The 23,329-nt window shown below is 39.6% G+C and overlaps 1 protein-coding gene and 1 long non-coding RNA gene across 8 annotated transcripts; one reads left to right on the top strand and one right to left on the bottom strand.

The window, feature by feature from the left end:
* The first annotated feature begins 309 nt into the window (after positions 1–309).
* On the top strand, positions 310–20,769 carry ZNF507 (zinc finger protein 507). Of its 6 annotated transcripts, XM_039696197.1 has the most exons (8): positions 996–1,349; positions 2,627–4,758; positions 6,195–6,300; positions 10,695–10,809; positions 13,110–13,214; positions 16,259–16,393; positions 16,522–16,559; positions 16,653–20,769. In XM_039696197.1, exons 1-8 carry the CDS (start codon positions 1,295–1,297, stop codon positions 16,883–16,885), a joined length of 2,919 nt encoding a protein of 972 aa, XP_039552131.1. In that variant the 5' UTR covers positions 996–1,294; the 3' UTR covers positions 16,886–20,769. The 6 variants fall into 6 exon arrangements, with proteins under 6 accessions (XP_039552103.1, XP_039552121.1, XP_039552112.1 ...); XM_039696169.1 differs by lacking the exon at positions 996–1,349 and adding an exon at positions 310–345 and having other exon boundaries at positions 16,522–20,768; XM_039696187.1 differs by lacking the exon at positions 996–1,349 and adding an exon at positions 470–827 and having other exon boundaries at positions 16,522–20,768.
* On the bottom strand, positions 6,311–23,329 carry LOC120496135. Of its 2 annotated transcripts, none has more exons than XR_005626225.1 (4): positions 23,213–23,329; positions 22,786–22,966; positions 16,678–16,798; positions 6,311–10,084 (listed from the first exon to the last, which is right to left on the bottom strand). It is a non-coding gene; the product is annotated as an uncharacterized LOC120496135 (long non-coding RNA). The 2 variants fall into 2 exon arrangements; XR_005626224.1 differs by having other exon boundaries at positions 23,200–23,290.

Raw genomic sequence — 23,329 nt, 5'->3', positions numbered from 1 at the left:
TGTGCCAATTCCCAATCACCCAGTGCAAGAGAACAACTAAACTGGTGCACCACAACACACCACTGACAGTGTCACCCGGCCCTGTGTCACACACACAGCCCCCTGTGTGCCCTGTCCCGTGTCCCCCGGCCCTGTGTCACACACACACACCCCTGTGTGCCCTGTCCCGTGTCCCCCGGCCCTGTGTCACACACACACCCCTGTCCCCCCGGTCCCCTCCCCGTCTCCATGGTAACGGGAGGCGGCGCTGACGCAGCGGCAGCGCCCCCCGCCGGTCACCTGACCCGGGTCCGCGTGTCACGTGACAGGGGCTCCATCGCCGCCATCTTGGCGCGGCGGCCGCAGGTGAGGGGCTGCCGGCGCTGCCGCGGGCGCTCGGCGGGCACGGCCGGGGCCGGGACCCCTCTCCAGAGCCCGCCTCGGCGCCCCGGCGGCAGCTCCTCCTGCCCTGGGCGGCGGCGGGGCGGTCCCGGGGCGGCCGGGCAGTTTCCGTGCCCGCGGGCACCGCGCTGCGAGCCCGGCCGAGCCCGGGTGCCGGCCCTGCGGCGTGCCGGCCCTGCTGCCCCGGGCTGCAGCCGCTCTGCCCCGGGCTGCATCCTCCCTTGGGCGTCCCCAGCCCTCAGTTACTGTGCAGGTGGCTTGGACAGCGCTCGGGCACGTGTGGCTCTCGGGGCTGGTCCTGGGCAGGGACGGGAGCTGGGCTCGGGGATCCCTCCAGTTTACTCTGATAATTTGTGTGCAGTTCTTAGCGTCCCCCTGAAAACCAAAGTGTGCACAGTAAGAATTAAACTCCAAGCAAAGAGTGACATAGCACACGTGTACTGTAGGTATGCGTCTGGTAACGGGGATCAGCTCCAGGCATCCCAGACAGTCCAGGTGAAGGTCCTTTCTCTGTCTGCCTTTTTGACAGAGCACCAGTACATGACAGCATATTTCTTTTATAATCTTCTGTCAAGGATTCTATGTCTTATTTGTTATGCTGTTTTCAGGTATAGAAAATATCTGCCTGTTTAGCATCACTTTAAAAGTTTTAAAAGTACCAACGGTAATTTAAGGTAGCACCAATTTTCCTTGACTCATTTTCAAATTGAAAATATTTCAAGTAGATATTACTCGTTTGAGCGTTTTATTAAATCTGTGTTCAGGGGGAAAAGCAGATTTGTTCACTTTTCACAGTGGTTTTGAAACACGTTACAGGCAGTTTGAAAGAAACAACAAAGTGTTTTTATATAACTGAATTAGGGTGCTTTTCAAATAATAGTTTTCAATTTGAAGTATTTAACAGGAGGTGCAGATGATACCAAAAAAATTAACATTGCTTATTGCTAGCTCTGATGATGACCTGAATTGTAAGTTGAATGGCAGATGAAGGTAATTTATGTAGTTCTGTCCAGAATTTTTCTGTAGTGGGAAAGGGGCACCAGAGACCCTGCTCTCATGTCTCTGTGCATTATAATGCTGTACACTAAATCCACAAGTAGGAATTAGTGGATTTCATGGGTTTTTAGGATCAGTTCTGGAAATTCTTCTTTGGCCTCTGTATCTTTCTTGCAAAAAAAAAGAAAGTCCACATGAATTCACTTAGTATAATTTTTCAAGGATGACTGATAAATATTCCTCATCTCTTTATGTTCTGTTTTATCTGTAGTATATAAAAACTTTGTATAAAATATGTGTTTGAATATGTAGTAGCACTTGAATAGCTCATTTCTAAACATTTTTAGAGAAGTAAAATTGAATGTAAGACCTTTTGTCCAGCTCCTTCACCCCCCACCCCACAGCTCTGCCCACATCACAAAGTATGTTTTCATGTACATTTTTGAATATTGGCTTCTAATTTGACCTCAAACACTGCTCATTATTGCCTGTGGTTTATGGTTTGATATTTTTAAAGGAGGGGTAATTGGAAATAGTAACTGCCTGTAGCTTCCCCTCAAAACAGAAAAGAATTGCTCTTTATAACTTCAGTACCGCTCGATTTTCCCTACAATTAAGAAATTGTAGCTGTAATTAGTAATTTTTGTAGAAAACAACATTTATAATGAGAAGATTTGACATTTGAATGGTCTTTAAAATAGTCATAGTGAAATGACTAATGCAAGTAAATGCCAGAATTACTTTCTTCTAACATTTCAAGGAAAAAAACTGCTTATTTTTGTAAATTATATTGTAGCAAATTGTCATTTGCTTTAGGAGCATTGATGCATCAAAGTTACATTAGGAATATATTTTCATATCCTACTGTGCTTTTAAACATCAATATACCAGTTACTGTCAATTGATATTTTAATGTTTAGCATTCAAATGTGTAGTGCTTGCGAAGAAAAAGAGAATAGCTGTAACACTGTTCTTCAGCTTACATTTGAAAATGCTTGTCTTGCCCTTGTACAGCCTGGAGGCAGCCTGTTGGAGGCTCTCTTGGAATTATTCTCCAGCTGTATTGAAAAGCATCCACTAAATGTCCCCAATATCTTTGGCTATTTCTGTAGCCCTTCTGAACATTTTTATTAGTTTAGTGGAATTGGGCTTCCGTGTTTGATAGAGAGAGCAATGTAAATAGCACTGGGCTGTATTTTCATTGTTGTGCAGGTACAAATCTTTATTTTTCTAACCCCCATTCTCCTAGGTATTATGGAAGAAGGAAGCAGCATTGCAGTATTGATGCCAAATATTGGGGAGCAGGAGGCTGTGCTGATTTCTGAAACAGTCATTGGCCCAACACTGCAGAGCAGCGAAGAGCAGAGAAAATGTAAAACTGACCCCCTGATCCACGTCATCCAGAAGCTGAGCAAAATAGTTGAAAGTGAGAAGTCACAAAGGTGCCTTTTAATAGGGAAGAAACGTTCCCATGCCGACGCTTCTGCGCAGTCCTTGGACGCAGCCGAGCTCTGTGAAATCCCAGCTAAAGCCATCGAGCTCTCGGTGATTGCTACTAAAAAGACTGAAGAGTTGCAAGCAGATTATTTTGTGACTGAATGTCTTCCACCAAGCAAAAAAAAGGTGACGTGCTATCAATGTGGTCTCTGTAATTTTCTATCGCCTTCGCTCTTAACTCTACAAGAACATATAAAACAACATGGGCAGAAAAATGAAGTGATATTAATGTGCTCAGAATGTCATTTTGCCTCCAAAAGCCAAGAAGAACTTGAATCCCACTTCCAACATCACCACGAGAATGGTGGTAAAAACAGCATCCAGAAAAAAGTGCAGCAGTGTGTCAACGTCACAAGTTCATTTCTGCAAGGGCCGGTGGAAGGAAGTGTCAAATCAGGGACTGATCAGACAGGAAATGTGGAATGTAAGGATGCAGCTCAGTCTGCTCCTGTGCCTGAAATGGGTAGGAGGAAATGGTACACCTACGAGCAGTATGGCATGTACAGGTGTTTGATTTGCAGGTACACCTGTGGTCAGCAGAGGATGTTGAAAACACATGCCTGGAAACACGCGGGGGAGGTTGATTGCTCCTACCCCATCTTTGAGGAAGAAAATGAAAACACCAGCTTGTCAGAGACAGTTGTAACTCACACACCTCAGAGTGTGGATACAGTTGTCCTCTCTTTGGAAAACAGTGAACTTGATATCCATAGTGAGCCTTCTCTTCAGCTTCAGATTTGCAATTCTGAGCAGCTGTCGTGTAAATCGCCCATAGGAACAAATGTAAAAGAGGAAGAGATATTGAGTGAGTCCGTGGTGCATTCTCCTACTACAGAGGTTGTAGAGGAGACTGTGTCAGATACAGAACCAGACAACATGATAACTGACAGCCTGCTTTCATCAGCACAGAAAATTATCAGTTGTAGTCCAAATAAAAAGGGTCACGTTAATGTCATAGTAGAGCGTTTGCCGGGTGCTGAAGAAAGTGTTTTACAAAAGCCATTCTTAATGAACACTGACATTGAAACAGAAAAAAAATTGATCTCAGAGGAGTCCTCTGTTACCTGTGAAGAACCTGCTGAAGTTTATCATTCAGATGCAATTCAGGAAGTAATAATAGAATGGAATAACACCGAGAAGAAAGATAACGAATTAAGCACTAATAAAAATGTAACAGCTGATGAAAACGTGCCTCCTGCACGAAGGAGGACAAACTCAGAGTCTTTGCGACTGCACTCCTTGGCAGCAGAAGCTCTTGTTACAATGCCAATTCGAGCTGCAGAGTTGACCCGGTCCAGCCTCAGGGCTCTGACTGGAGAAGATGCTGTGGATGCAGGTGCAGGACAGGGAGGAGCCGATGGCCCGTGCATGGCTCACTCTAAAGTGGTGTCCTCACTTAAGGATCCTTCAGAGGAGTTCGGTGGCTTAAACCAAAGTGAATGTGCAATAGTTGAGATAAAGAAAGACAGACCGGAGCTATCAGAAGCGCCAATTAAAATGGGCATCAGCATGTCACTGCTCACCGTCATTGAAAAGCTGAAGGAGAGGACGGACCAGAACGCCTCTGACGATGACATCCTGAAGGAGCTGCAGGACAACGCGCAGTGCCAGGGCGGCGGCGAGGCGGCCGTGGCGGGCAGCAGCCTGGTGGAGTTCATCCCCAGCGCCGAGCGGCCGTACCGCTGCCGCCTGTGCCACTACAGCAGCGGCAACAAGGGCTACATCAAGCAGCACCTGCGCGTGCACCGCCAGCGCCAGCCCTACCAGTGCCCCATCTGCGAGCACATCGCCGGCGACAGCAAGGGCCTCGAGGGCCACATGATCAACCACTGCAAAGCTCGCATGTACCAGTGCAAGCAGTGCGAGGAGTCCTTCCACTACAAGGTAAAGCTCATGCCTCTCTGTGTGGCCATATTATCGCAAAAGTTCCATCCTGTTGTCTCCTTATCACAAAGGTTTCATACCTTCTTGGTGTTTTCCCACGGGCAGCTCCTCAGAGCACTGACTCCTTTCTTCTTCACAAAGTAGCCAATTCACTCCAGCTCCCTTCTCAACCAGCCAAGCCACTCTTTTACAGCACTCTTCTTCTTACTGGTTACAGCTGTGGCCTGTTCAAGTCAGGTCTGTTCCTAATCTTTGGTAATTGGCCCAGCTGCAACGCCTTAGGGGTGAAATTACTCTCCGCACTATCTTTATTTTCTTATATTCTATCCCCCCACATCTCTAGAATCCCTAAATAACCTATTTCACTGCGCTTTTAATCGCTGGTGATCCCTCTTTCTAGCTTATTTCAGTCTGACATCCTGGCTCCATTGTAATTACCATTAGGGATTATTGCCAGCAGCACGTGCTGAATATACAGTTCAACTGTGATTATTCTGCTTTACCCACTGAAATAACCTTGCTTCCTTACATAACATTTTTCCTGAGAATTATCTTACGGACATAATTATATCGTGTTGTTTTTCTGCCCACACATAGCAACTGCAGGAAGAAATGGAAACATCAAAGATCTTAATAGCTGAAATTTTAAAACAATGCTCAAACATGCCTTCCTCTTGTGAGTGTGGCAGTTGGGGGTAACATTGAAGCAGAATTTATTTTTTTCTGTTGTTTTGTTGCTTTGGATGTTCTGTAGAACTTAGATTTGAAAGATTACATACCAGAGCAGAATAATATATTTCTGTCATTTTCCTAATTGCTGTTTTAAGCATTAGTGAGTTCCTATGCACTCAGCTCAGTATTCAGGAATATAGAACAGATTGCATCAGTACCCAGCTATACAGCTGAACCTCTTGGAAGCAGTGGTCATGCAAATTTTCCCATATTTATTGTCATTTAGTCCTAGTTTGAAAAACTATATAGGTAGGGTGGCAAAAGGCTCTCTTGTCTTTCTCCTCCCCAAGCAAGCAGAAAAAGGACTGGTGTGTTCTTAAGTCAGTGGGCAATATGAAAATTGAAGTAATTTTCACACAAGATCTAGTCTCATACTGCTTTTGGAATACAGTAATTGTGGAGGAAGAACTGTGGCCACTTGTCTGTGGCAATGGGGAAAGAAGGAAATCTATTTTCTAAATAAACACAAATCATAGAATCCTCTCAGTCACTCACACCAGTCCTTTATGTTACTAATCCATGAGATTTACTTGTTTTGTTTGTAGTAAAATTACCTAAGGGATATAATCCGTATATATGTTAACATGCATTTCATATCAGTTGTCATTAAAGCTTGAGTAACAATGTCACAGATGATTGCAATATTCCAAGTGATCTCTGTATGTTTGCAGTGTATATTTAAACATCAGGAACTGTTTTTTCAGAGCCAGCTGCGAAACCATGAAAGAGAACAGCACAGTCTTCCAGATCTCTTCTCCACAGCCACAGCTAACAAACTAATAGTTTCCAACGAAGCAGATGATAGAGAAGGTACTGTTCATATTTACACTTGATATTACAAAATTCACTCATAACATTACTTGTTTGCTGTATTTGTGTGACTGGTTTTAAGATCTCTTGTGCTGAAATGCTTTCATGCCTGATCATAACCTTAAATGTATGTTCTTTCCAGAGGGCAGAATTTACCATAGTCAGTCTTGAGGTGGTGTTTATTGTTAGCTGATATATTTTTAGCCCCAGTAATTAAACCCTTCTTGTGAAAAACAACTTATATGCAATATTATTCTGGATTTTTAAGGAGAAAATCTTTTTTTCCTTCCTTCCTTTCTTCAGCAGCTATAGTAGTTTCCAAATGACCTAAACAAAATAAAGCTTTTTTTTTAAACTCACCATGGTAATGTAGTTTACTGTCAGCATATGCATACACTGCCATCCCTTCTGAATTTAGAAATTTCTGTTTAATTATGGTAATGTCAAAATGAGTAATTTATTTAAGCCCTAGCGAGGCAAATGTAAGACATTCTAAATGCAACCTGTATCTGTAAGAGTTGCCTGGGTAACAGTAGATGTGCATTTTCATAGAGACCTAGAATGGTTTGGGCTGCAAGGGACTTAAAAGCTCCTCTCTTTCCAAGCCCTCCCACTAGACCAGGTTGCTTAGAGCAACCTCGTGTTTGTTTAACTGTGTATCTGCTTCTAATTTAATAGGGTTTGTTTGCTAAACATAAACAGAAAGAAAAGAACAAAACAAAAACAAACCCAACAAACTCTTGAGGCATTAAGGTAATCAAATAGGGGAAAAAATAACCAAATTCTGAAGTTTAGGAGCAAATGTGGCCTTAAAATCCCTTTTGTGTCCTGGAAAGCCACTATGTATCATGGCAGTGTGAATGCATCCTCTTCTCTGGTGAGTTACATCTACTGAAAATATTTACAGCATTTTTATTTTGAAGGCAACACTAATTATTAGCATTTTGCAATTTTAGAGCATTATGGATAAATAGTAGTAATTAGATAGTCTCTGAACAACTGTGAGCTGAAGTATTCCCATTTTGTGCACAAAGCTCTTTTCTGTCCTATCTGTGCTCCCTCGTTTGTTTAGACAGCAAAATGTGCACTCTAATGGTACTTAGGTTGCTGTGGAGATCTCTGTGTTCTACTCTTTCCTCTACAGCTGCTCAGTGAGTGCAAAAGTGGTTGAAATGGATGCAATTTCTTGTGAAAAAAGGCACTGACCAGCAGGAGCCAGGATGGGCAGTGGTTCGCCCAAAACAACTTGATACATGTCAGACCAGAATGAGTTCTCAGCTCCCACTGCCTCCTCCTCTGGCTTTCAGTGTACAAGTTGAAAGTTAATTTCCATATCAACCTCAGGTGGAAGGTACCGGAGGTACCCTCCCAGCTCCCTTCTGCTCTCATCAATGCAGAAGGCATTTAAATTCAGGAATTGATCTGTACTGCTCAGTACCTCCCCAGGACCTAAGCCTGAGAGAGCCATTGAAAGCCAGGGGAGAAGGGAAGTGGCCAGGGAGGGTCTGTGGGAGTGGGAACCTTTCCTGTTACATACTGGGGGTTTCTGCAGAAGCAGTAGCATAAATGTTCAATGGAAGTGACAGGAAATAAAACACTGTTACTTTAGTAAGTTACTAATATCTACAAGCACAGCTTGGACTGTTACTTCTGACAGTGTTTTGTGTGCTGTAAACCAGTGTTCCTAAAGATGTCGTGATACAGGAATAACTACCTTGCAATGCCTGAAACATGGCAGGTTTGGAGAAATACTGTACTTTTTGAGCTGAACTCCTGGTAATGGGACTGGTAATGTGAAAATCAATAGTCCTATCTGCTTTTGAAATTAGTATGTTTAATGAGGTGGTTTTATAGTTTATATCCTGATTTTGTAATTTGACTTTCATGAAAGGGAAGCCCCTGTTCAAGAAATCTGCCTGCTTTCAGTTAATTTAGAAATGTTTTTATAAATATTTTTTTCTTACTATTACCTTATACAAGTGTTCCAGCCATGCACTTCAATTGTTTACCCCACGTGAAATTTAGTAATGGGGCTTGGATGAAAACAGTTCTCCTTTTAAACTTTTATTAACTCATACTGTGGAATGCTTAAATTATTTCAGAATCAATTTATAATCAAATTGCAGCACCACTGCAGTACAGCAATCTCTTGTCAAACAGATGTCATCCCTATAAAGCAACACAAAACAAAGAAGTTTATGGCATAGCATCTGTTTATGTGAAAGATGCCTGAGCTGGAACAGTTTCATTTCTTGTTTATGAAATGGTTAGTCCTAAAAGTCTCTTTATTCATCATGGTTGTACAATAAATTAAAAGGAGCATTACAGCACTGGATATGATAGGATTGTAAATGTCTAATAATGAAGGAATAGGGTAATAAGCAGCATTAGAGGAGCACCTGTTACTGCTGCTGCAACAAAGATCTGTCATTTCCATATTCACTTGTAGGAGACCTGATATTCTCCATCCAGAAAACAAAACAGGCCCCAAACCCACAAGAAATAAGCCAGTGGAGGGGGTGAGGGACACGAGTGCTATTTTATAACAGCAAGAGATTATGTGATGTATTATAATTTATGTGCATTTTGTGGAAGGAATAAATATAAAGTAGTGATTGGTATAAATAATTGCTCCTAAGTGTGTGCTGCTGGGTGTGAGCATCTTAGAACTATGCTGTAGCTAATATGTTTGCATAATGCTTTAAAAATCTCATTAGATACTGTTGGTTTTAAACTGCCTGCCCACTGAAATACCAAATTCGTAAAAGAAAATACATTTGGGAGCAGATCATTCTAAAGCTGCAGAATTTAAGATGGAAAACCCCTTCAAGCACAGCACAGCCCCTGCTCTCCCATGGATCTGCAGCCCAGTGAGTGTCCTTGATCCACTTGAGGTCTCCTACATGATTGTGTCTTCATAAAAGAATAATGCATAGATATAAATTCCAAAGTCTTCAAGTAAATAGTTAGGATTGTTCTGATAACTTTTACATTAAAGGAAAAATAAATCTAATAAATTTTGAGCATTTTGTAGGAAAAAATCCAATATATTTTGCTTTAAGGTTGACTTGCAAAGAGTGCCTGCTGTTGTTATTTCTTATAAGAATGCTAAAGAGTGAGAACTGTGTGATGTTTTAAAATTAAATATAGGAGATATATTTTCGGTTATCTTGGTACACACAGAAATATTCCTATTTTATTTCACTATCTTTGCATTCAGACTGCTACTTTATTTTATATGATATACTATATATTCTTCACAATAACCCTCTGGGGTTATCAGCCTTACCTAATTACTTTGCATCTTGAACCAAAAGTGCTAAATTTTGGAGTGAAAGTTTAATTACTTGTAATTTTTCCTTCCTATTGAAGCTGTGTGACTGTATTCATCAGAATAATATATCTAGAACCCTTTTTAGCAAAATTCAGTGCCTGCCTGTGGGAAAAGAAATGTCTCTTTAAAAGAGTTTTACCATCATGACTCTTTAATTGTTTTGATAATGAGAAAATTCAGCCTAAAAAGAAAGTGCATGAGGTACAGCATGATAGGCTGGAATGGGAAAATTACCTGCATTAAAAATACCATCCCTCTTCCCAAATGTTAATATCTTAACCCAAATCAGTCCCATTATTCAGTGAGGGAACAGGAACAGGGCTGTTAAAGTGTACACACTTCTATCTCAAAACTATTCCAACTGTGCACTGGTGGGCACACATTTTCCTGTGGAAGGAGTCATTAGCCTTTGTCTCTGCAACCATTAATTTTTCAAGAGTCTTTTTCATTCTGGAAGGAAAAAAATTACTTTTGTGCAATTGCTTTTTAGTCATTTGGATAAGTTCCAAATTATTTATTAAGACATTTGGTCAATAACTATTTTTTTTATCATCTCATGTCTTTCAGAAAGTGTGAGTGTATGTTGGATGATAAAGAGGATTTAGAGGCTTCGGGAGGTCTTTTGCTTTCCTTTTCTGTGTTTGCCAGTTTGAAACTCATCCATTCTCAATCCCAGTCTTTGATTTGATGCATTCTGCAATGCAATGAAACGCTGGGTTCAGCATCCCACATATTATCACCTTTTGCTGTAACACAGGACTTTACCCAACTGCAGGGAGAAGGAAATGTCCACACAGAATGTGTTTTCCTAAAATTTTAATAATTCCTGTAAATGGCAGGGCAAATGCAGAACAGTATGGTAAAATAAACCATACTTTTATTACCTCTATGCCTGTTGTCTTATTTGATACTTTAAAAGTATTAAATATTTATCGACATTCAAAACTTACTTTAAAATGTAAATTTGTGTTTCATAATTCAGTTGTGATGAAATTACAATCTGAGAATGCCTTACAGCGCTGAGTGCAGCTCTCTAAAATGATGGATTTTGTTCCAACAGGAAGCAAGTGTTCAGGCCAGAAGCTGTTCAGGTGTGATGTCTGTGACTACACGAGCACGACGTACGTCGGCGTGCGGAATCACCGCCGCATCCACAGCTCGGATAAGCCATACAGGTGAGTGCCTGCCTCGCCCTGCCAGGGCCACCCAGCTGCTCCTGCACCTGGCAGGGCTGCTGGAAAAGAGCTGCAGTTACACTGTTTTACTGCAAATTACTGAAGGAGACACACTTGCTGGCTGACTCAAACCATGTAATTAAGATTTGCTAATTTTTCCAGAATGCATCTTTTGCTATGGCAGTCTTCTGCCTGTTTTCAGTTTGAAGCATTCACATGTGGAGTGGAAGATAATTCTGTTATGATACTGGACTTTGGCCAACAGTAATAAAATATTTCTCAAAACCCTTCCACACCTAACTTCATTTTGGATTTGCTTTATTGCAAAATGTTTTCCATTGTCATATTACTGCTTTATACATCAGCTGCTACAAAGTGTGGAAAAATTCTGCCCTTGTCACCAAGTGCCTCATCTTTTTCACTGGTTTCTAACAATAGTAACATACTCACTAAGGATCATATTTTATAATTTTTCTACAAGGGTATCATATGGGTTTATATAGGAAATTGGGTACCTAAAACCACATGTAATACTATTGCTGAGGTCCTCAGCAAAAATATACATCCTGCATTTTCCTATTGGATACTGCATAAATTCCCCCAAATTCAATCTGTGCTTATGCAGGGTGGATCTCTGTCCCTCTCTAGTGGCTAGAAAACAGATCTGAGTCAATAGATTTTTTGAGCTGATCTTTAATGTAAACTTCTTTAGTGTAAATTCTGAAAGATTTTTTGAGCTGATCTTTAATGTAAACTTCTGTCTTTAGTGTAAATTCTGAAAACTCAACACCTTGAAAGGCTGAGCTAAGCCAGGGACTTTCTCTTCTGGATAAACAAACCCCAAAGACTTGTTGTATTTTGATTTGTGCATTATAATGATATCCCATAACACCAGCAAAAATTCACAAGATGTTTACTCAGAGAGCAAGTGTGGAATACAAATAGATTGTTTTCTCCTCAGAACCTTCACTATTACCATTATTTATTACTTAGTGAGGTTGGAGCAGCAGATACTGTAGAGTGTCTTGTATGTGGTAGTTTTCAAATTGGTGTTAGCAGCCTGTTTTGATTTAGGAACCCTTGGAAATTTTCCATTGGTGATACACACTGCTGCATACTAAATACAAACCAACCCATCTGCCTTGCTTCTCTTATTATTTTTTCATAAACCCCTTAGACAAATCTGAAAACCTGGCAGGATACTTGAGCCAGAGTCTGAAAACCATAATGATCGAGTATTTATGGTATTTCTCCTTCTGAAACATGAATTCCTCAAGCCTTCCATAGTGTCAAACAGCAACTACTACATTGCTGCCTTTTTGAGAGCTGTAAATATACTTTATTATTTGTTTGACAAAACTTGCTGGAAACTAAGCTGTAGAGCCTTAAATGATATGTTTTTGTAGATTTTATATGTTTTGTATTTTAATACTGCACAATTAAATCCTTACAAAAATATATTCTCAGGGTAAGTGTGAGGCAGTTTCAAACTGTTTCACACTACAGAACATGCTTTCTAACTGGACATTTTACCATTAAAAAAAAGAAACAACTAAAGTTCAAACAAATACATAAAAATTTTAGCTGAGCTTGATGGTTTCTGTTTTAATATGGTAGATACAGGAAGGTTGTGTGGTAGTATATTGATATTTATGAATAATAAGGAATTTGTGTAATACTTTGGGATCTAAATCCATGTATCTGAATTCAGATCCACACTGCTTTATGTATTGGTTTTATAGAAAGATATTGTGACAGAAGTAAAAAAAAATAAAAATTTGAATGGCATGATGTGACACGCTTAGGGCACTTAAATCTGAATATGTTGATCTTGTCACTGACTTCTTTTTCAGCAATAAAGCCCTGAAACTTGGTGTTTTATTACTGGTTTGGCTTTTACAATGTCATGAGAACCTTGCTGGTGCATTAAGTAGAGCACATACTCTCCCCTGCAGCTTTTAGGGTCACACAGCCTTTGGAAGGGCTGCACTCAGCCACCTGCATCCTCACCTCCCTTGCCCTTAGTGATGCTTACCCACACCAGGAGAGGGGCACGAGAGAGATTTCAGGAAGAAGCATCATCTGTAAGCCTAGTGATGCTTGCTGGAAGGTGGAGGCTTTTTTGGGCTGCAAAGATTCTCACTGCCCCAGAGCAGTTATGTCATAACCTGGAGCTCTGTAAATATGGTTATTCCTCAGCTGTAGCCTGTCCAGGCACCTTAGCATTCTGCTGGCTGTTGGGGTTTGGAGCAGGCTCAGCAGTGCACGGGCAGACCAGTCACTTGTTGTTGTCTCTTCAGATGTCGCGTGTGTGACTTCGCCACCACAAATATGAATAGCTTGAAGTGCCACATGAGGCGGCACCCCCAGGAGCACCAGGCAGTGCAGCTCTTGGAACAGTTCAAGTATGTAACTCACGTGGCAAAAGCTCTGACACCGGGGTCTTGTTGTTGAAGCAGTGTTCAGATCCTGTTCCCTTCCCTCCTAGAGTCATTCTTTGCTCCAGAGTTGTTTGGGGTTGTGTGGGGTTTTTTGATGGATTTGCCATTGGCATTCCAGGCCATGTTTCTGCTGGCTGATTAAACATGTCCATACTTCCCTCTGGGACACTGTTTAGCTTTTCCTTTCCAGAATGTGGTGGTTGCACACAAACTGCCTATTGCAAGTAGTTTCTGGGCTGTGTTAATTACCTAAGCATGCCTGGAGTTGTTTAGGAGATGTATGAGCCAAAACCATGCCATGGCACTTCTAACATTTAACATTATAGACAGGTAAATTCCAGTATCCAAGAACATTTCCTGGCTTTCTTTAATATCTCAGTCTAGGCACAGCCTTTGCATGTACTTGTCAGCTGGAATGCAGGTTGGCATCACCTAGTTAAGATTTAGCATGAATAGCCATTAAGGGATGAGAGTCCCTTGTAGTCTGTCCATAGACATGGGTGGTTTATAGAGGTATGAGAAAGTTGGTAAAAATTTGTGTACTACTGATTTGCAACAAAAAATAGAACTTGGGAAGGGAAAGGAAAGAAAATCAGGAATAATCTGAATATTTCTTAGTGGAAGATTTTAAGGGCAATATGAAAAATCTAAATAAAGCACACTCATATAGAGGTTTCTTCTCAAGAAAAGCTGCTTCTACAACTTGAAAGTACTTCCACTGCATTTTTCCCAAAATGTTCCTAGAAGCATTAAGTTGTATTTGCTCAGCTGTCATCCTTCCCACAGTATTGCTCCTGGTATTACCATGGATTATTGGAATCCTCCACACTTTAGTCCCTGACCCCAGGGAATTAGTTTATCCAAAGCTGCAAGAGAATTGTTTCCTCAGTGTATCAAAGTAGACAACACCTGAACAGTGAGGTTTAATAATTCAGCACAAATTAAGCAGTATATTATGGAACTGAAAGGCTTCTGCTACTAAACTCAGTGGTAAATAATTTTGTTTCTCTGAGAAAGTTGCATATACTGTAAATACATGATCATTAACTGTAGTGCAGCATGCTAAAAGCTGTTGGAGTTTCTGTGTCAGATTTGAACTGTATGCTAAAATAGACAACGGTATTTGGCTCAAAAGATACTGTTCTCAGCAAAGTAAATTGTATTAGTAAATCACCTGAGTAAATTAATGAGCTTCAAAAAATGAGAGTATTTAAAAGGGACTAAAAATGGACACTGGGCTGTGGCTTCATTGATTGTGTTCCCAAATCACTGACCATTGATTGTGTTCCCAATCACTCTAAGCAGGGTTAGTGGCACAGAAAATCATATGTATTGTGAGACTAGTGGGCACATTAAATGTAGTTAAGATTATTTGTTGACCTTTGGGTTTTACAAAAAAATTATTTTATCTATAAATTAGCTATAAGGTCTGCCTTTTATCTAATTATGTATTTTGTAACAGCCTTATTAGAGATACTAGGATTCCCAGTCTGAGAATAGACTCACTTATCTCTGAAAGCATCCATTTTCTTTGTAAGGCTCCACATTGAAGGAAAAGAGACAAACAGGATCCTACATTCCAAATCAGTAGGGAAGAGTGAGCTAGAAGGACACACCCATTGTTCCCCAGCAGGACAGAAATACCTTGCTCCATAAGCAAGGTAATGTACTGTGCTTTCACCTCACTTGGGAGATTTCTGCTCTTCTCTGCAATCTTCTGCTGAGCAGAAATAGTTTGCTGTGTATGATTGTTTGCAGGCTATTTAAGGACTATACCCTACTGTCATTAAGAAAAGTCATAAAACCTTACTGAATTGTAGTGTATAATGTGGTTTTATGTAGGCCTTCTTGTGTTTCCAGGTTACATTTCTGAAAAGGTCTTAAAAATTAACAAAAACTGACTTGCATTGTGGTCATTTTAACAGACTCATCATAGTAACACACTGGGATCACATTGCTTGAGCAGAGCTGCATTCCTAGTTATCATTTATTAGCACAAGGTCACCTTCAATTGATTCTGATCTTTTCCATGGGATCTGGGGAACTGAAGCCTTCCCAAGTAGCAGGCAGCTGAGCAAAAGAGCTTTTTTATCCAAAAGACAAAAAGACAGATCCTGCTCTCAAGTGATGTCATGCAGTATCACTCATCTCCTTCATGCTGAGGTGACTAATTTATCATCTTAAAAAACACATAAAAAAACCTCCTCTGATGTATATTCATGCATGAAAAGGGTTATACAGGATTTGATCAGTCTTGGGTTATTTCTGTCCATAAATATACACTACATCTCCCTGTCAATAGGATTTATTCTTCAGGGTTTTGTTCTTTACTGCCTAAGATGGTGTTTTACAGGGAAATAGAAAATTTAGTCTTGTGGTACCAGAGCTGATTGAAAACTCTATGAAGAAAATGATCACCTGTCTGAATTTTGATCTGTGAATATATTCAGAATCTGACACTGCCCTCAGCAGCCTGCTGATCCTGCTTGAGGGGCTGGATTGGACTGTGTGACCTCAAGAGGTCCCTTCCAACTTCACCAACTCTCTGATCCTTAATAAACTAATACCTGCTGTACCAGGAAAGACTTATTTAGTTCAATTGACATAATTAGTGTTAATTACACAATTCCTGCTTGGTTCAGAGCAATGGCAGGGAGAGCTCACCACCTCCCTGCCAGATGCCATGTTTCTGCACTCAGCAGAAGTACTGCATTTCTGCAGGGTTTACACAATTTCATCAGCCCAAACAGATGAGATTTCAATTCAGCTGTTTAGGAAATAAAAATACATATATAGTAGAGAGTTCTCAGACCCTAAAAATAGTCTTACATTTCAGGATGAAACTTTGCAAGCTAATGTGACCCAGTTATGAAACCGAAAATGGGACCAAGAAGAAGGTTCACATGGATCTCTCTGCTTACTCATCCTTTTGGAAGAACTAAACCATTACCAAACAAATAAAATATAACTTTTAAATGGTTCTTTTTCCTTCTCCATTTCCCCTCCAGATGTTCTCTCTGTGGATATGTATGTAGCCATCCTCCATCCCTGAAGTCCCACATGTGGAAACATGCAAGTGACCAAAATTACAACTATGAACAAGTGAACAAAGCTATTAATGATGCAATTTCACAAAGCAGTAGGTATGTCTGATTTACTGTCAAGCCCTATTATCTTTCAAAAGACCCAACCCTGACCCAAAACAAAGTTCCCATCTAAAAGCAACAGCTGTATATTTTAATATTTGTTTTGTTTTTTGTTATTATTTCAGGTTTCAAGGACAGCTGACTGACAAAACCTTATTAGAAGGTGCAGATGAAAGTACAGTACCTATACTAGGAAGTTCAGACAACCTGGTGTCTTTTACAGAGTCCATTAACCAGACTACAAATGAAATTTCAGGTTCTGATGAAAATGAAAAACCTACCTTGATGAATACCTCATGCAGTTTAGAAAAGAACTCCACTCTACCCCATCTTGGCACAGAATACTGTGTTCTTCTCTTCTGCTGCTGCATTTGTGGTTTTGAGTCTACCAACAAAGAAAATCTGCTGGATCATATGAAAGAACATGAGGGTGAAATCATAAACATCATTCTAAACAAGGACCACAGCACGACTCAGAATACAAACTAGGTGAAGCAGTAAGTTGAGAGGATTTCCTAGAGTGAATATTTTCTTTTTTGCTAATTTTTGCCTGAGAAACTTGCTAAAGAGAAGAATTGCAAGCAAAACTTGATTTCCCATCCTGAGTTCTTGTTTCAGTAGGAGTACAGTGTTTGAACCAGGGACCGATGAATCATTTAAGAGATAAATATAAGGTGTGGAGAATAGAATGATCCAATTTAACCTGTTACTTCTTTATATGGTGCCAAGAATGTAGGATTGTTGCTTTTTTTCATTTCCTGTCAGGTACTAGTCAGTAATAATGCATTAGCACAGTACTTTAAAACCCAAAGGTGTGAAAGCTTTGAATCACTTTAAAAGCTTCTTTCTTCCTACCTCTTTGTTGTTTTCCAAGTAATTCAGCAAAGAAGGTTTTTACCCTCTTTTTTGAAAGATGATCTGGCAGATCAGGTAGAACTGTTACAGTATGATCTGGTAATCCCTCTCCCTGGAAGGTGGGGAGAGGGGAGGTGGGTCAGGGCATGTGTGTGTCACATTCACACACAGGAGTTCCATTTTTCCCAGTCTATTTTTGACTTTACAAACTCCCATGTCATTTTCCAACAAAGACTGCCATCCTTTCCATTGATTTACAGCAGCAGGAGCTGAAGGGCCTAGAAGCATTTTGTTAATAACTATTTGTTTGATTGGATCTTAACTACAAAACTGCTATCTTTTCAACTCATAGTGTGTCACAGATTATTTTTTATAACAATAACCTGTTGTTTTTTCATGGTTTTCTTGACATGTTCAAACAAATTATTTAGAAAAAGAAAAACTTATAATGTCACTTTCCATTTTTGGTGATTATTTTGCAGTATGGATGAGCAATGTTTTTACTGAGAACAAGATATTAACAATAATTGCCACAAAGTGATGCAGATTAAATCTATGTAGATTCCAAAAGATGTAGGTGAGCACAAATTGGGATTTTCAGAACGCCTACGTGCTTTGGCAATCTTTGAAATGCCACTGGCTGGCCAGATTTCCCACTTGTCTGTCAGAGCTGTAACTGTGGAAATAATGAGCTGAAAGATAATCTTCCTGTAGAAAATCATATTTAAAAAAAGAAATGGTAAACAATGTCTTAAGCCAAATTGTATCCAGTCACTTACTGAATAAATTTTACTAGTGCCTATAGTATGGATTGATAAAAGGAATTAGAGATTACCTTGTTGACTAAGAAACACACAGAAATCTCACCCTTTAAAACCCTTCAGCTTTTAAAATTACAGTGTGAGTATTTTTTGTGTGTTGTTTTTACAGTTACAGCAGCTGGCAGCAGAAGATACTCATCTGTATATCAATGTGGAATATTATTACACTTGCTAGTTCCTGGCAACTTTGTTAAGTTATTGATTAAGTTGGCTGCTTAATTTCTTGAAAGATTCATTAAGTGTAGTATCACTTCCAGAGAAGCCCTTTGGCAGCCAGATTAAAACTCCCTAGTTCAGGCATGGATTCCTGCTCCTGGTGAATGGCAGATGCACAGCAGCTTGCCTGGTGCTCACACGGGCATGCAGTGACCTGGTTTTTAGTAGCTCAGTATTTACCACATTCCTTACTCTTAGGAAAACAGTGGTTTCTGGTTCCTGTATTTGCACCCTTCTGGCAGCAGAAATGAGCTGCTGCAGCTGTAAATGTGAGAGGCTGGCACACGGAGTGTCTGTATTGTGCTAGCACTGCCTGGAAGTGGCAGCCAGGAAAAGAAAACAGTACCAGAAGTCACAGCTTCATGAAGCAGCACAAAATGTAGAGGCCAGGGTAAAAGCACTAAGACTTCAAGTGTATTTGATACTTGTTTGCAAGAGGTTTCCTCAATTTGACTTCTTCTTTTGGGTTAAATAGGTATTATTTTGTTTATAAATTAGATAGCAGAAAGTACACATTTGACTTGAAGAATTAGTCAGGATATAAGGTCAAAGCATTTTTGTGTTGAATTTTTTACATACTTTAAATCCGTATTTGAAATTAATTATACATTATTTTTTGATAATAGTTATTTTTCATGTTCCTACGGCTGTATTTTACATTTGAAAAACACATTATTTATTTACATGATCCCAAATTCCAGAAGAGGTAATATAAATATCCCATTAAAAGTTTATGTCTTACTGACACCACTATTTTGCCTTCAGTATAGATTTAATGTGAAAATACTACATCATCTGGAATATATCTCAACTTTCTCACTCAGAAATCCCATTTGTTTGAAAAATTAAAGGACAGTGAGATCCCTAGTAATGCTAAACTACCAGTCAGTATTCACAGAAACAATATTTACCACACTGTTATTTTTGTGTATTCTGTTCAAGTTGCTCAGCTAGTGAAAGACAAAAAAAGGAAAAACTTGCATTCATAAGCTACAAAGGAGATGGCAGTGCACCAGAATTTCAGAAGGCAACAACCTTGAATCCAAACAAGCAGCTCTGGTGTGTGTGGAAGCCACAGGAGCAGTGCTCTGTGCAGTGCCCCAGGAATCAGTGATTCCTGAGCAGGATGTTCACAGTGGTTCTTTGCCATCTTGTTGCTCTGTTCTTTTTGACCATGTGTTCCTGTAAAACAGAAAGCTACTTGCCTCTAAAAACCATTATCAGTCCTGACAAATGCCAACAAAGCATTCTTTCCCATATGCACAGAGATTTACTTTTTTTAGCTGTCTCCATGCTGCTTGCAATTAGTTACCCACTCACAGTTCCCAGGGACTTTGTCAGAAGTCCTGCATGTGAAATAATTATAGACTTAATTTTTCTCAAAGCAAATTGTTTCTCAGGTTATCTGCTTTTGAAAGTGTATGGCTGGCCTGGTTGCATGTTTTGTAAGGGGTTTTAAGCACATTTCAGAGTCACTAACACTGCAAATTTCCCCTTTCTTTAAGCTTTTAAACTATTTTTGTCTCTTCAGTCACAGCACTAGCAGGCGATCAGCTATTCACGTGCTGTTTGTTTAAATTAGATTTTATTCTGTGATACAAACTGTACCTTGCAGCTTTGTTTGCAATGCCTGTACTTCCACTAAAGAGCAAAATTCATACTTGGCTGTGCTGAAAAATGGGTGCATATTTCATCTTCCTGATTTATGCTTGACCTGGAAAAACAGAGTGGGATTCAGTTGGAGTTATTGTATTTTCCTCTTTCATAAGCACTTATTTAATCATTTAAAGAAATGTACAGTTGGTGCTCAAAGTAACATTTGTTAAGATATATTTAATAGAAATTTACATTTGCATTTGATATTCATGGACATGGGTACATGTATTTTTTTAAGAAAAGGTATTGTAACACTATGGCACTGCTTTTATAGCCAAAGTATAAAAAAATTTAGAAAACTGACATGTAAAGACTGCAGTTAATTCTGATACTGTATCTTATGAAATAGGATGAGTTTTGTTTTATAAAGTTATCCAGCACATTAAGCTGCATGCCTTAAGCTCTCTCTAGGATTGTGTTCCTGATAGGCAACTCTTTGGAAGGATGAAGCAAAGTCTGTAGTACTACTTTAACTACCTTCTGGAATACTGTACAATGGTAGAATAATTTATTTTGCTTTACAGGAGTTTGTCACGTATTGACTTTAATATTGTATTTTGGTAATAAACTTTTTTTTGTTAAACTCTTTAGTCACTTTTATTTGGTCTCTATGAAATATGAACATAGAAAATCCAAACACTGAACCCAGTGTTTAGAGAGAGGGAAATCTGGTTGAGTCAAAAAGTATTTGACATACTTTACTGCCATTTCTTACTGTTGTATGAAGTTATTAGTATTAGTTGTTATTACTAGTTTAAATACTGCTAATACAAGTTTTATCAAAGTAACTGTTGTGAAGAAATATGAAACTATTAAGTCACAATATTTGTAAGTCTGCATGCAGTTAGGGTGGCACCATGCTGAAGAACTGCAGATTTGAAATTCATAATGAAACTAGTAGGAATTTTTTCCCTAATTTAAATAGAGTGAATGCCTTAATCAGCTTTTTTTCAGGTGATTGACTTTTGCTTTTCCATCACATAAGCTAAAACATATCTTGAAATCTGTTTTTAAATATACAGCATATTTCTTGGCCTTGCTGGAGCTTTTCTTCCCATCTTTCTCAGGAAAAAATAGTCAGTTGGTGTTGCTGGGGAGAAAAGAGAGAGTATGGTCAGGATACCCACTGCTGGTATCAGCATGGTTACAGTTACACAAACAAGCAATCTTTGCCATTTTCTTCTTGCTATTATTAAGGCCCTGGGCCAAATATGTTGAAATAAAGGCTGGAACTACAAATGGGTTTAGATGCAACACTACAGAATGCTGTGTCATGCAGCTTTTTCACATTTTCTCTAATGCAAAACCTGGGGAAAAAGCTCTTTATAGCAGGATGTGGCATCCAGGTGTTGTCCTGTTCACTGGGCTGAAACACCTTCCTCACTTCAGCCGAACAGAGCACGAGAGCTCCCCCCATAAATAACCTGATCACAGGTGGGGTGGGCACCCCGGGTCCTGTGAGGGCTGGAGCAGCCCTGGGGGCTGGCAGAGAAGAGAGCCCTGGCAAGGGCAGTGGGATTCACTCTGTCCTAGATCCCTGGCAGGTGTTTAGGGCTGGAATTGCTGCGGAAAGCTGATGCACCACAGGGAGCCTTTGTTCTGCATCCCCTCGAGGCACGTCTGGAGAAGAGCTGTCACACCAGGGACGGACACCACTGAACTGACCTAAGATTAGCTAGCTAATGAAATTCACAATTGGTAAAGCCAAGATTTTATTTGCCCAAAAGCAAAAACTTCAGGAGCCTGAAAAGCTTTAAAAGTTGAGAAAAGTGAGAACCCAGAAAATTGGCATGTTTGCCACCTACCACAGCAACTCAAAACACTGCAGGTTTAGACTTAAAGTTTACTGGGGCAGAACGTGAGTCCTCCTGCTTTTCTAGTTCATGGTAGCTCTTTCTAAAGTAGAACCCAAGAGAAAACACAAATAAACTGAATTTAAAGTTTCTTCCAACCATTTCCCATTTGTAGATGTTTGGCACTTGCTGGGATTATGGCTAACTTGGTGCCACTACTTTGATCTAGTTGGGACAGAATGAGCAAACAGAATACTGTTAAATATCCTTTTGCTATTTTGGCAAGTAAGAAGCCAGCATTGCAACAGTATTATAACAATACAGTTATGATATAATCATCAGTATTACTGATTGCAAGCTACAGTTTGATACTTTTAATTTACGTTTTATAATACAACTTTTAGATATTAATATCCATCTGGAAGCTCTTTAGTTCTTCTGTATTCTCATACCTGAAACATTACAAATCCTTTACATCCATGCATGGGGTCATGAAACACAGGAGAATTAAGATAACTCCCCCTTCTTAGGGATTTCTGAAGCTCTTCACTGATTATGTTTTCTAAACCATTTCTGCAACTGCTTGTTCATGTAGAATTTACTTTGCATTGGCCTCTTTACAAGCAGTGGAGAAGTAGAACTGTTATTCCAGGAAATATCTTCCACAGCATCCCCTTTCTTAGAAATGTAAGTACATTATCTGCTTTACACAAAAACCTGCAGGCACTCAAGGTGTTTATCTACACTGTAAAATTTCTTGTACGTATACAATGTGTTCATTTCAACAAACACATGACATCTAGGATGTGAGAAAAGGAAGGTAAATCTATTGCCCATGGTAAGGCACATATTTATTTAGTTTTCATTCTTAGTTTAAGCATTCCCACAAATGTATGAGCTGCCTTACTGCTAAAAAAAAAAAAAAACCACGAAAAACATGAAAACCAAAATAAATATGGCTGTAAATTGACTTACAGTAGAAATGTTTAAATATTTGGCAGACTTGATCAGAAGTAAGATAATTCTGTTGTTTCTAAACAATACTTACAAAACAAAATAAGGACGCAGAGCAGATACTGAAAAATTTCCTGATTTCTAGTGCCAATGGCTTCAAAGTTCAGAATGACCAGGATGATTACTACATCATTTTTTTGCTGTCTCTGAGCATGCTTTCTATAAATTTCATGGCTCTTCCTGCTTGAAATACCAAGTTTTTCAATGAACCAAGGCTGTGGAATGAGAGAAAAAAAAAAAAGTACTGCTGTACTATAAAATTATGATGGAAAATCAACTAAATATTGTCCTGAAGAAGTGAACTCTCTCCCTGACAATTCCACAGAATTTGTATGGATTTTTGGGAAATCAGCCGTCTGTGATAGGACCTGGAGTTGGTTTGTTGGTTACGGCTTCATGGGGCATGGTTTTTTCTACAATTACTAAAGACAGTGCAAATAAAACTTACAATGAAGACTTACTGCAGGGCTGGGTTGTAGCCATGCAGTAGAACAAAGTCTGGCACTGCCGCGATCTTCCAGCTACAAAAGGTCTTTCCCCCTTTAAACGTTTATGGTGCAGTTAAGCAAGAAATACAG

This window comes from Passer montanus, unplaced genomic scaffold (assembly GCF_014805655.1).
Source record: "Passer montanus isolate IOZ18808 unplaced genomic scaffold, ASM1480565v1 scaffold113, whole genome shotgun sequence".
In the NCBI taxonomy this organism is placed as follows: domain Eukaryota; kingdom Metazoa; phylum Chordata; class Aves; order Passeriformes; family Passeridae; genus Passer; species Passer montanus.
Note: the sequence above shows the minus strand (reverse complement) of the source record. Positions and strands in the feature narration are given on the sequence as shown.